At 39.5% G+C, this 14,674-nt stretch overlaps 1 protein-coding gene across 1 annotated transcript in view; it reads right to left on the bottom strand.

The window, feature by feature from the left end:
• The window catches only part of LOC145981373 (retinol dehydrogenase 12-like), a 35,826-nt gene that overhangs the window by 16,210 nt on the left and 4,942 nt on the right, over nt 1-14,674 (bottom strand). The window contains exons 2-4 of the mRNA XM_083114611.1: nt 7,828-8,011; nt 4,154-4,246; nt 1,816-2,049 (exon numbers count right to left, since the gene is read on the bottom strand). Coding sequence (XP_082970737.1) covers nt 1,816-2,049; nt 4,154-4,246; nt 7,828-8,011 — 511 coding nt within the window. The remainder of the gene's footprint in view (nt 1-1,815; nt 2,050-4,153; nt 4,247-7,827; nt 8,012-14,674) is intronic.

Genomic DNA, 14,674 nt, shown 5'->3' with positions numbered 1-14,674 from the left:
TAGTGGGGCTTTCTGTATCAATTAGCTGAAATCAATCTCAGCGTAATCTGACGGCATAGCGTCATTTTCGGGTGAATTTCCTATTTCCCGAGTGTGGGACGGTGTCCCAGCAGTAGTAGGACATGTGGACATACGTCGTCATTTTTACTGCCTACATTCCGATCTCAACATTATGTAGAAAATAGTAGTAAATTTCTTGTATTGTCCATCAAGGGATTCCCCACTCTCTTTTAGAGTCTCCTTGCGCAATTTACACTGGGCCTCAATTGCTGCACCATTGTATTCATCAGGCACGACTTTCTTTGTATTCTCTTAATCCGACATTGATATCTTTCTTCCTTCTTGAGTTATTGTGCTTTACACATGGTGTGAGGCGATTTTCGCACGCCTGTCACTCGCAAACGGTGCCGATTTCGACATTTCTTCACATGGCATTTTTTCCTTGTTTTTACTTGGCGATTCTCCTCCTCCAAGTTGTAAACGGAATTTTGCACCACCTTGTATATATATATATATATATATATATATATATATATATATATATATATATATATATATATATATGGGCATGGACGTCCGCAAGATTTTTCCCAGGTAGGGACAAGGAAGGTATTTTTTCAGGGGGGTAAATAAGGCACATTTTCCCCAATAATAGTGTTGTTCCCCTCAAAAAACATTGCTTAAATTTAAATTTATCATATTCATGCAATAATTATCACATATCAGTGGCGTCCGGCGACAACTATGAAGGGTAGTGCCAACGTGATCAAGAAATCGAAAAAAAACAACCTCCGCAATGTCCCCCCTCCTGCCCCCTCCTTGAGGTTGCGCCACTGGCCAAGATGTTTATCCTCGTTTGATAACGTGGAATACAACGTGTGTTTAAGTAATAACGTACTAATCCGATTCATCTTCACTCACTAATCTATCTTTATACACTACAGGACACTTTCCTAAAAATATAACAATTACAAGAGGAAAGGAAAAATAACTCCTATCACCTTCTCCTCCCCCATGAACACGTATTCTAACTGGATGTCGAAAATATCTTTGTTATGAAAAGAAATTGTCGAAATGCCAAAGGAAACTCGCATCATCATAGGATATTTTAAAAAAGTCTGGATGGCCCTCTTGGTGCATCTATCTATTATCAAAAATGTTCATTTAACTTTGGAAAAATACTAGGTTCGTTTCTCCAAAAGTAGGCGGAAATTACTTTCCCAACGGGTCTTACAAATCAGTCGTATTTAGCGACTTTTCTCTGAAGGTGGCAACTGTGTCAACACTGCGAAAGTTCCCTCGCCGTGCCAGGCGAAGAGGGCACGGTTTCTTATGGGCTAACCCCGTCCCCTACCACTTTGTTCTCGGCTCATGGTGGAAATGTTCCTCGCTGAGACTTCTTCAACCCTCTGCACGTGTGTCAACTTGGTTAGGCCAGATCTTGGACGGCACGGACTGTTGCCTCGCGAGGGAACGAACGAAACAGCTGGCGATGCAGTGAGGAGGTTGGGGCGGTCGTCACGTCAGCTTGACCGATTGCAAGATTCGAATCTCCTTGTAAACTATCAATATATTCATTTAACAATACTTGGTGAGGTATGCGTTTCTTCTGAGGGTAGTGCCATGGCACGGCGGTTCTACCCCTTGAGCCGCCGCTGGCTGGAATGAAATCATATGTGAAAAATATGTAACTTTTGGTTGACTTTCGTTTTTCAGGGGGTAGGGCACGACTCCCCTTGTCCCCCCTTCCGGACGCCCATGTGTATGGGGGGTAGAAAAAGATCTATCTTCTCCCACCAGCTTGAGTATACGTACCTGAGAGTAAGTGCGTGAGGAGAAAGGGTCCCAGGTAGTTGGTGGCCATGACCTTCGAGTGCCCCTCCTCCGTGAAGCCCCTGGTGCCCGCGACGCCGGCGTTGTTGATGAGGACGTGCAGCCTCTTCTCTGTCCGCAGGATGTCGGAGGAGAACTGGCGCACAGACTTCATGGAGCTCACGTCCAGGTACCTTACCACTACGTTGTCGTTACCTGTCTCGGCGATGATCTCGTCTGGAAAATGGCAATGGTGAGTTTAAAGCTGTCAGTACACGAACAACACATTGGATTCAAGGCTCAAAGGAAGTGACGTCAAACACGGAAAGTGTAAACATGTGAAACTTATCAGAAACGAAAGGTTTTTGTGACTTGCGAGAAATGCAATTGAACATTATTGTCTGGATTTATATAATACAACATGCGATGAGTAAAAATATGTAATAATGCAGTAAGAAATATGATTATAAATTATATTCAACAACCAACCGTAAATTATTTTGTGTTGATGTTAAGTTATAGTTTAAAAATAATAATGTAATATTTATTTGTCCGTAGACCCATGTCGGAGCTTTCAGATTGTCAATAAGAATATTGTTAAACAACTTTCAAGTGCCAATTTGGTGCGTTTTGGAAATGCTTCTTCAATGACAATGGATGATGTTTAACTTAACGTCATCACGCAGTGCACTTTGGGAAGAAACAGCATGAAGTCGGGCAAAGAGATTCTCACGTGTTGAGGAAAGAGTATGAAAAACCTTCTTACAATGTTGCCATAACTTGTACGTACACATTCCTCATATGAATATGGTAATCATACCTTGAATCACTTCGGCAAAGATCATACGCACACTGCTTGCCCAGCGTGTTTGCAGGACATTATCTCTTTGCCCTTAATATGGCGGCGAAGCGTGATCTCGCGCAATGAATTATGGGGGAAGTTGTTCGTCGAATATCATCCATTGAATCTTGTAGGGATGGCTTAACCAGCATGAAGTCAGGTAACGTATAGTCAATTTTATGAACATGTGCTCCCACCGGAAATAGTAAAGACATAAGGGAAACAAAATTTGAACTCCAAGAAACTCATCGTTATCCCTTTATGAGCAATGAACAACCAAATGAGAACTACCCGCACCTGACACAGGCCCGTAGCCAGGCAGGGGCCAGTGGGGGTTGAGCCCCCCCGGAACTACCGTCAGCTCCCCTGGCACTGTCGTCATTAGGTAAAACTATTTTGTATAATTTGTTTGCAGTACAGAGTGAAAATGTAGACAGCAGATATTATTTTGCTTCATGGGCGGAGTTTGAGTTTTTGCTTTGGGGGGGGTAGACTCTGGGAGAAGCATATGATGTACCTGAGGGTTGTTGAATATCCCCTAGCTTATAAGGGGTCCGGAGACCTTCACCGGGAAATTAAAAACAACAACTTAAAAACGCTGAGTTCTAGGCCATTTAGATTTGAAAATGTTAAATTTCCTCGCTTAAGTAAACAAATATTAATTAGTATATTGGATGTCAGTTTTAAAATAAGCAAAACAATACAATTATTGCATTTTGCATTTAATTATTTTTTTATTGATACAATACTCGTATTACTTTAAAAGAGTTACGGTACAATAGTAAGCTTCAGAAATTTTAGAAAAATTTAATTGAAAAGTTCTTTTGATGCCTCAGCAGTAACTGTTGACTCAACACAAAGCCATTTTACATTTTTGTTTCTTCAAACTACACATCAATCAAATTGTCTAAGACCAGCTATTGCGGCGCAATTACCGCACATGCCATTATGCCAAACGTCAAGATTTGCGGTATGGCTTCATAACAAAAATATATTAATTGAACTTAATCATGTGTTATTTTTTTAGTATTTTTTAAGTTGGGGGGCAAGCCACCCTGGCCCCTCCAGAACTCCGCCTATGGTAATCACTATGATTGAATGGTGTCCTTTTTTTCTTGTGTGATATAAATACGTATCTGTATTATTAAAAGTAGTATGGAGTGTGTAGTAAGGGACGATTTCAGTAGCATTCAATTAACACTTCAAGTGATATTTTAAAAGATGTAGAAAAATGTAGTATTTGTATGATATTTCTAAACTTTATGTAACTTAATTACCCTCCCCCCCCACACACACACACAATTTGCCTTCATTTAATACTGTTAAACTTTGGAAAAATGGACTTGGTTTACAAATCTCCCACTGATAACCCGCGAGCCTCCCCAGGAGATCAATTCTAGCTACGGGCCTGACCTGACAGCTAGGAGGTATGAAAACAAAGATCCTACAATTATAAGAGTTGCAAAAACAGATTTGTCCGTAGCAACCGTGAAATCTTACCTCTGGCCTTGGTTGCTTCGTCGACGAACAGGCAGGCGAGAATGACCCTCGCTCCCCTCCGGGCGAGGTTCAGTGCCGTCTCCTTCCCCAGACCTTCAAGACAAGAAGACACAACAGGTGTTGCACAAACGATAAACGGCTTTAAACGTTGTAATGGTCAGTTTTGCAACTATCATTGTTTGCTTTTACCTCTTGAAGAAATTCTCAAGGTATAAAACCCTTTTAAATGTTGATTCTCGTTTCCAATGTTCATTTCTTCGACAATGAAAAATAAATCTCAGAGTTTGAGCATTTGTGTTTATCCGGCAATTGTAACATTTTAGTGAATAAAAAATAATTTCTCTCCGTATAATTCATTATACGGTGGGATAATTAGACACTATTTTCTGTTGAAGGTAAATTAATAAATAAATAGCTATTACAGTTATGTATAGTTATACCTGACGGTTTTCAATTACAAATGAAAGCTAAACTCTTACATGCAACGAAGTTAATTTAATACTTGTTGTACCACATCCCAAAGCATTCTAGGAAAATAGCATGACTGTCAATTTCATGCAGTTTCTTGACAAGATAGTTCAATTTTTGAATAGCACACCTCTTACCCCCACACCCCCTATACGCCTTCATGGCGTGGTGCTATGCACAGGGGAACACTTTACTTTTTTTTTTTTTTTTACACCTGTGAAGTGCGGCAAATGAATCCAGAGGCGTCTCGTGAACGCATGCGTCAATTGTGGGAAAAGGACAGCTTGCTCTGCGACGACATTCATGAGCATTTCTACATTCTAATTTCTCCATATAGAAGAAGTATTTATTTTACACGAGAGCGCTCAACTATACGCTTATATTCCATTTCTTGGATCTGAAGTGACGCATGCATCAATTGTGGGAAAATAATTATTACTTTCTTACACTTCAGATCCAAGAAATGTAATATAAGCTTAGTTCAGCGCTCTCGAGTAAAATAAATACTTCTCATATATGAAGAAATTAGAATGTAGAAATGCTCATGAATGTCGTCGTAGAGCAATCTGTCCTTTCTCCCACAATTGACGCATGCGCGGCATGCATCACATGCGATCACGAGACGCCTCTGAGAGAGAGTGGGTGAAGGAGAGAGATAGTTTAGGTTAGGTTAGGTTAGAGATATGTAGAGATAAGTCACATTTCCGTCATCTCTATAGAATCCAACATTTGATTTGGCAATTTGTAATGTCGTGGGCAAAATGGTCGCTTCGGAAAGAACTATTTAAGTACTCTAACTCTGTTACAGTTAATCTCTTTCGAAACCAGTACTTGAAGTAGGGAGAGCGTGAGGCATGCTACACCTCCCCCCTCTTCACGGAAAATTTCATATAGCACATATATAATTTGCATAACCATGTCATACATATTGCACTATTTCCATGTTAACCAGAGGCGTGGCGTGCATGTAGCCGGTGTTACCGCAGGTAACGGCAAAATGTAAAGAATTAAAAAGTTGTTTCAATGAAATGATACCATTGTTAAATACGTTAATGAACACCGTTGCCGTCGAGTAGATTTTCCCTAGGACATTTTTTCTGCAGCCGACAGAAGCGAAGAGGGAGGCCGCTCCGCTACCCTGAAGAGGCACCAAGGGAGAAGAGGGCGCCAATGCAAGGAAAGAGCGGGGAAGGACTTTGGGGTTATTCATATGCCTGTTAAGAGGCCCTGTTGCCGTTCATACCTACCGGATCAGCCAGTGTTGTCACATTGGATTGGCAGAAAAGAGCTAAATCCCGCCTAAAATAGGAATACCATTTCTGTGAAGCAACTAGAGGTAGACTGCAGAGCCAAGGCTGGATTGAGCTACAACTGAGACCAGTTAGGTAATAGACGAAAATATAGTTCCTTGGTGAGATTCGTGATTTGGACAAACCTTGCTCCAAAATACTAAGTTGGCAACAGTAGTACACACAGCTGGACTTTCCTTCCACGAAGGAGAGGAGTTCTGTCGTCTGCTCAGTGCTCACCACACAAACCTCAAACTGACCCGAGAAAAGTGTGTATCTTCTTCTTCCCCTTCGCAGCTCATTTCAAAGAAACGGAGACATGAAGAATTGGCAAAGGTCTACCACTATTCATTGGATTTTCGTGGTAACTGTCTCATGAGTGGTAGTTCTTTCTAGGAGTGTTTGTAGCTAAATCACTGTGCCGATTGCAAAACAAGAACAAAATGAACAAATACGTATCTAGCTCGAAGACATGTTTTCTTAACCGGGGGGGGGGGGGTGATAACGTCTAGCAGGCATAATTGTCGTACTGATAGCCGGTAACACTTTTGAACACGCCACTGATGTTAACCCATATGCGGATTCCCCACATATCCCCAAACTCTACCAAGCGTTCACCCAGCTAAGCTGGAAATTTCCATTTCGAGTACTGCTCAAAACTAACCCAAAACTTGTGATATACACACATTTATACAGGTTGTATCAGAAGTGATAGTGCAAACTGAAAGGCTGAAAAGTACAATAGTAGAAGCAAAAAGTCTCAGTAAACATGTGCGTCTGGAGGGGGGGGGGAGTCGAACGGGTCGGCGCCCTTTGGAATTGACATCGTTCATTCAAAGATACAAGAAAGCTGAACGTTTGTTACTCTTATTGTTAAGAACAGAAATGAAGTTCATTTAGTTTGCATTCGAACAGAAAAATCAAAGTCAAAATGATTGGATGCAAGACATTGAGTGAAAAATACACGAACAATGTTATATTCTACCATTTTATCCAAAGTACAAATGTTTCCACAGTTTTCAAAATTTTAATAATTACAGTTGTAGGTGAGAGATCACACAACAGACTTTATGGAAAAAAAAATCTCCCTAACTTTTAAAGCCTTTTCTTGAACGAGACCTGCAAAAGTTAATATCAAAATGCATTTCAGATAGTAACTGCATAAAATGCAAAAGAAATAGTGGAAAATGGTTGTGCTGGTACACTCGTTTGGTGGATCGAGTCTCCCCATTTATATAATAATAATTATTATTATTATTTCGAATAAAATTTATTTTTGTTAGTTTATAATATTTGTTATTGTATAATTACATTTATAACCGTGGTATTAACACTTATTATTATTATTCTACTATTCAACTTTTATCATTTGCCCGACCCCCCCCCCCCCCTCACCCTGCAAAAACTTCTGGTAACGCCCATGGGATCCCAAACGTTTGCGAGATAATTGCGAATGTATTGTTACGATCCGCCACTGACGTCATCGTTAGTACACATCGTATGCTTTTCACGTGTGAGGTGCCATGGTCCTACCACAAATAAGGATATCCTTATCTGTGGTCCTACTGAGTAACAAAGGAGAGAATTGAAAGGTTCACGTCAGTACACATTGCTGTTGCTTTTATTACATGGTCGGTAGTGTTCAGTGTTAAACAAAGAAACCTCGGAGTGTGCAAGGAGACAAGCGTGCGATGTGTAGTACAAACAATCAAGTCAGTGGTGGACCGTAACCATACATTCGCAATTATTTCGCAAATTGTTCGTGTGCGACCCCACGTTTACTGAGACTGTCTTCCATCTTCTTCTACAGAGGCTTCTACTTTCGTGTACTTTTCATCGTTTCACTTGGCGCTATCACTTATTATACACCCTCCCTAGCAGTTTTTTTTTTTTGGTGGGAGGGGGAGCTTAACCTACCTGATCCTCCTCCGGTGATGATCACAGTCTTGTCCTGCATGTCCACCGACCTCACACACCTCCTGGGCTTCCTCTGAAACACCATTCGGAAGATGTCTTTCGCGAAGAAGAAGACGAACCTAAGGATGGTGAGGAGCGTTAGCTTCTCTTCCAGCAGTTCGCCAGTGCTCAGATTGAAGTAGATCTGGAAGACAAAGCAAAATACCTTCTCGCTCAGGAATCCAGTAGCATGCGATGTTACTGAGCGTTTTGAAGTCCGTTAAAAGGGAACTTAAAGTAGAAAGATATATATTTCATGGCTCCATCAATAACTATGCAACCATTTACTTGGACCAGTGGCATGGCTCTGTTGTCTGTGCAGTGCATCCAGTGAATACAGTGTAACATTGACATTCTAAACTGCATTACTTTATATTTCTCAATTTATTATTATTGCTACTATTTTTCTGATGGAAAGTTTCTTCTTTCAAAAAGAAGATATCTTAATATACCTGCAGAGGCGTCTCGTGAACGCATGCGTCAATTGTGGGAAAAAAGACAGCTTGCTCTGCGACGACATTCACGAGCATTTCTACATTCTAATTTCTTCATATAGGAGAAGTATTTATTTTACACGAGAGCGCTGAACTAAGCTTATATTACATTTCTTGGATCTGAAGTGACGCATGCGTCAATTGTGGGAAAATAATTATTACTTTCTTTCACTTCAGATCCAAGAAATGTAATATAAACTTAGTTCAGCGCTCTCGTGTAAAGTAAATACCGTGCGTCCATTTCGATCTGGAGCCGAGAGATCGGGAGAAGCGTGGCGGGCGGCGCTGACGGAGAAGCCGACATTTGCGGGATGTAATGCCCGCTTATTTTTATAGACATATGCAGACATTTATATAAATATTGCAAAACGATCACTAACCTGTGTTATAACACGCAAAAGTTCTTCTGTAATTCATCCAAGTTCTGCTCTTATATACACAAATAAATACGCTATAGAAACGATGTTAAGAGCCACAGATAAAAAAGCATTTTAATCATGGTTTTGATCAGTAACGTCCTGCTTAAGTTTATATCCTTGAAAGAGTTTTGTGGCGATGGGAATCGTTTGGAGGTTTCGAATGTGCAAGACTGTATCAGGATTACACTGCAGACGAAACCGATAAAAGTGAATGGTTTTCGTGAGCTTCCTCGCAATCCGAAATCTCCGAGCTCGAGTTTTTTGTTCCTTCGCGACTAGATGAAGACAGAGTTGTAAATATAGTGGCGAGCAATGTAAACCAAGAGCGTGTTAATTTCGTACTGTGCGCAAGAGTGTTATTCTTGGTTACTTGCAGTTACTTGTTTGTGTTATTGTAGTGTGTATGTGTGACGTGTCAGTGAGACGATTGGAATGCCAGCCGCAAGATTCACGTTAGAACAAAGATTTTTTATGTATGACACGTACCTACGTGAAAACAAACTCGTGTAGAGACGTGTGTAGGTAATTTGTACAGAAATTCCCATGCGTTTCAACTCCACACAGAGATACGGTTAGACATCTTGTCCTTAAATTACGAGAAACTGTATCGTTAAATTTTAAAACACGTAAGCAAAAACGACGGATTCTAACCGAAGCAAAACTCGATGAAATTGGTGACGCGTTAGAACGTTCTCCAAACAAACCTCTACGCCGTGTTTCACAAGAGGTGGGCGTGTCAAAATCATCGGCACATACAGTCACTAAGCTACTAAAATTAAAACCATACTCTTATAACACAGGTTAGTGCTCGTTTTGCAATATTTATATAAATGTCTGCATATGTCCATAAAAATAAGCGGGCATTTCAGGCCGCAAATGTCGGCATCTCCGTCAGCGCCGCCCGCCACGCTTCTCCCGATCTCTCGGCTGCAGATCGAAATGGACGCACGGTACTTCTCCTATATGAAGAAATTAGAATGTAGAAATGCTCATGAATGTCGTCGTAGAGCAAGCTTTCCTTTTTCCCACAATTGACGCATGCGCAGCATGCAACGCATGCATTCACGAGACGCCTCTGTACCTGTATAAAACGATAGTTCGTCCTATACTTGAATACGCTAATGAATTATGGTTTCTGACAGCCACGAATCACCTTCTAAAAGTTGAATCAGTTCAAAAACCTTTTCATCACGTTATTATGCACAAAGTTTCAGAAAAATTACTATGAGCAACATTATTCCGAGTGGTTAACACAGTTGAATATGTTTACCTTAGAAGAAAGAAGAAAAATGAAAAGGATAAATTTTGTACAAAAAATTTTAACTTTCCAAATAGATAGTATCTCAATTCTTACATGTTTAAATAAGCCAGAAGTTTAGTAACTGATCTTGTTGAAACCTACAATTTGAATTTATGATGATGCATAAGATTGTAGGATCCACTGTGTTATTTTATAATTATGTATTCATACATAGTGATGTGCCTGATTTCAAATTGTGCTCATCACGTAAAATAAATATATTATTATTATTGTTTCATTCATTGTTCCAGCTGACTGTCTTTCATGTACTAAAAATGAAAGCGAGAAACAATGCATATCTGTGTCGATTAGTTTATACATATAATCCTTTTTCTTCTCTTTTATTCAATTTTATTTTATATTCAATCCATATCCATGAAGCTTACATGTAATCAACGTGTATTCTTATATTACATTTTTGCATTGTAATAATAACCCAGACAAGGGACTGTTGTAAGAACTGTCCTCGAGGACAAAACACGCCCGCTTTAATAAAGATGATTTATTATTATTATTATTATTATTATTTAGGGTATCCAGTGCATTTAGTGACTTTCCAGTGTTGTGGTTTGTCCAGTAAATTTTCCATGTAGCAGTGTAACTGTCCATTGTCGTGTTCAGATAAATAACACAAATCATTGTGACTAAGAACCTTCTGTAGTACATATGTTCACAGGACACCTTTAAAGCTGAATTATTACCGAAATTCAAAATTACGAGATGTGGTTTTCCTAGTTTGTGATCCGTCTACAAATCAGTACTGGGAAAAGTTCGTGTATTTCGAATGGTGAGATTGAAGCGATATTTTATTACAAATATTATTGCTTTGTGTGATATACAGGCTGCAAGTCACATCAATTAACTACTGTGTCCAATAAAATAACGAGAAAACATTTTTACCAGAGACATTAGAATAATGTTGACGTAATTAGGGGTATGCAGGACTGAAAAAAATCTATATAAGTCCGGAAATTTTCTAAATTTCCCGACGTGGTGAAAATCTCGAATTCTGCACACTATTTTCCCCTCAATTCATTGTTTTTGGACCTCTTGAGTAAAGACAGTTAATTTCAAGAAATTTCAGACACTTATAGAGCAGAAAACACCAAGAATTAACCATTCTTAGAAACCTTCGTTTGGAATTTCTCGGAAAGTTGGGAAATCATGCTCCGAAATCTGGATCTAACCATGACAATTCATGCGCCGTCATTTTGAATTACTGTTTTTTGTTTTACATTAACTTTCTGTGGGTGAGAGCAGATTAAGTGGTTTCTGTTTGATGTCTGTACGGAAATAGTACAAAAAGACAAAAAAATCATTCATGAACAATTTATATATGTTTATGGCAAGGATGCAAAGCGAATCCAGTTTCTATTTATACAGTGGACTCTGAACTTCGTCGGCCTCCGTGGCTCAGTGGTTAGCATAGCGCGTTATGACGGCAGGGGTTTCGGGTCTGAGTGGGTGTTCTTTGTGCGTGTCCCTTCATCAATGTCATCATATCATCACTCATCCCGATCTTCGCGTTTAGCCAAAAGTGGCAGAATGCGAAGTAAAATAAAGCAAATCAATCAAGTCTGAACTTGTCAACAACGCCAAAATATTTTCAATTCAGTTTCAACTTTATGATTTGTAAAATAATAATAATAATATTAAGAGGTAAAATACAAAATTATATGCCTGGAGGGAAAGACGTGAAATCTTGCTCTGTCTTCAGACTTTTCATAGTTTCCACACCACTTCACGAGTCCACCACACAGAATAATGTAGCAGCCTATGTGATATTGTGAACAAGACTGTAAGTTTTGAAAAGAACACACAATCTTTGCTGGGTAAAGAAGTACATCACTCAGATTTCAAACCAATGATTTCATCGCTGCATGTTATACACTAGGGATGGCCAAACGGATCCGGATCCGAAAGTTGCGGATCCGGATCCAAATGTTCCGGATCCAAATGTTCCGGATCCAAAAGTTCCGGATCTGGATCCGGATCCGAAAGTTTCCGATCTGGATCCGGATCCGATAGTTTCGTATCTCAATCCCATTATAATATTACCACACCTTAAAAGGTGGTATGATCTTCGATTACAAAGAAATTTTTCATTTGTTAGTCCTACAAGATTTATTTTCAAGTGTTGTTCCTAAAATAATTTGCTACGGATCGGCTAACACACTCGTGCAGAAAAATAATCTTACTTGTTTAACATAAAATTTCAGAGGTGATTTTGTAAATTCCATTGAAACGAATATGTATTCATTCGAATGTATTGGAAATGGAAATACACATAAATGTGCAACATTCCATTCCAGGATGAAACCTTTAACGCATTTAACAAGATAGAAATGTTATACAAAAATTATACAATTGTTCTACTGTTACAGTTTTAAAAATTAAAATAAAACATTATAATATATGCAGTGTTATATAATTACAAAGTGTAAGACTAACAAGGGAGGTTATCTAAGGGTCCCCCTCCGATTTGCATGAAACTTTGCAGGTGTATAGATGGGCCCAAAGGAAGAAATACGTGTTTGTTTTGTTTCAGCTAAAAAAACTGTTCTAGGGGGCAACCCCCCCTCAAATGTTAAGATGAGGACAAATTGATGTGGGGATCTGACCCCTGTGTCCCCCTCCGATTTCCGTGAAACTTGGCAGGTGTATAGAGGAGCCCAAAGGAAGAAATATGTGTTTTTTTGTTTCAGCTAAAGAACTGTTTTAGGGGGCAAAACCCCCTCAATTGTCAAAATGAAGAAAAATTGAAGTGGGCATTTGACCCCTGTGTCCCCCTCCGATTTACATGAAATTTGGCAGGTGTATAGAGGAACCCTATGCCCCCTGTTTCTTCCTATGCCATATTTACGTGGTTTCGGGGTCAGATCCCCACTTCAATTTCTCCTCATCTTGACATTTGAGCGGGGGGGGGGGGGTTGCCCCCTAAACCCGTTTTTTAGCTGAAACACAAAAACATGTACTTGTTCCTTTGGGCCCCTCTATACACCTGCCAAATTTCATGGAAATCGGAGTGGGACACAGGGGTCAGATCGCCGCGTCAATTTGGGGTATTAATTACAAATCGCGCACACGCACTATATATATATGTGTGTGTGTGTGTGTGTGTGTGTGTGTGTGTGGGGTGTGTGTGTGTGTGTGTGTGTGATGGTGTGTGTGTGTGTGTATTAGCAGGTAACAATATGTTATAAACACATTCTTTCTTTCCAGAGAAGCGCTCATGTGGGATGGTCAAACGGATCCGTATCCAAAAAATTTTATGATCCGGATCCGAAACATTTTTGGATCCGGAACCAACCGAATCCGGATCTGGCCATCCCTATTATACACAAGTTGCTCTTCGGAAAGTACAAGGTAACACAGTTGCTGAAATCGTGCGAGAAGAGTTTCAGTTGGCTGACGGCCAATAACTGCCCTTTAATGGGATGAAATCTGTTGAACTCCGTCTATTACATTTGCACAACATTTAGGTTCCATTGCAACGTATGACTATTGTGTGCAAGGGCGTGCTGGCATATATTATAGCGTCTAGAATACCTGGTTCTGATTGGTTAAGAGACGGATGAAATCGCAGTGGCGCTGTTGTCGACCATGATATGTAATTTTTGTCTGTTTTAAATGATAATAAACGGAGTTTCGCTAAGGAATTGAGCTATAGAGAATTTCCGAGAAAGAATTCATTCCTGTGTGGCTTTTAGCGTGCCCTAGTAATGCATTTTCTTCCTTTATACACTCCTCACGAAACGTTTGGAATCTTGTTATGTTAGGTATTAGGTGATAGACACAGGCACATCCTTGAAATGCAACAACAGCTGGTATACGTCTGTCTGCTGGACATTCTTGAGTTTTCGCCGACATATGCCACCGTACCTATTACCTATTGGTAGGGAGGTGAGGTTCTGGTCTTATTTTTCCCTAAATTTCGGTAATTTTACCGTAATTCGGTGTTATTTTTCGCGGTTTAGAGCAAAATTCTGTGTTTTTTTAAAATTTAAAATCGGTGATATTTTTTACATGCATTTTTTAGTTTTTTTATGCTTAAAATTTTCACATTGTTTTAGTTCTGGAAAATTTAAACAAATTTTAGTTTTAATGACAAAAAAATAAGGCTTACCTTTGTGAGAAATTACCAAATTGCTTCCATTTGGAAACTATTTAATCTCATCAGCCACTAAATATTAGTTTATTGAATGATAACACCAAAATCTTTTAACACAATCATACACATCACATCACAATGCCAAAAAATCCCTCTACGACCTAAAAATACCGTTTTGTATACACACATACACGCACTCATCCGAAGCAAACACAATCTCCCTGAAAATTTTCCCGTTCATACGAAATTTTCCTTCTGGGAAGATCCCCTACCCTGGAGCAAATTCTATTTCAGGTTAAACACTGTCAGTCATGTCTGCACCAAACTGCAAGAAATGAAGCATGATGATCTGTTTTGAATCGAAATATACCACCAGCTAGACTACAAATCACAGAATAGCGCTTCAGGTATTTTTTTTAACAAAAGAAGTGTTATTATCAGTTTCTATTGCATATTTCGCGGCGTTTTCAGCGTTAAAGTGTAA

Source organism: Lepisma saccharinum, chromosome 29 (assembly GCF_977018435.1).
Source record: "Lepisma saccharinum chromosome 29, izLepSacc3.1, whole genome shotgun sequence".
NCBI lineage: Eukaryota > Metazoa > Arthropoda > Insecta > Zygentoma > Lepismatidae > Lepisma > Lepisma saccharinum.
The sequence above is the reverse complement of the archived record's forward strand: the minus strand, read 5'-3'. Positions and strand labels throughout refer to the sequence as shown.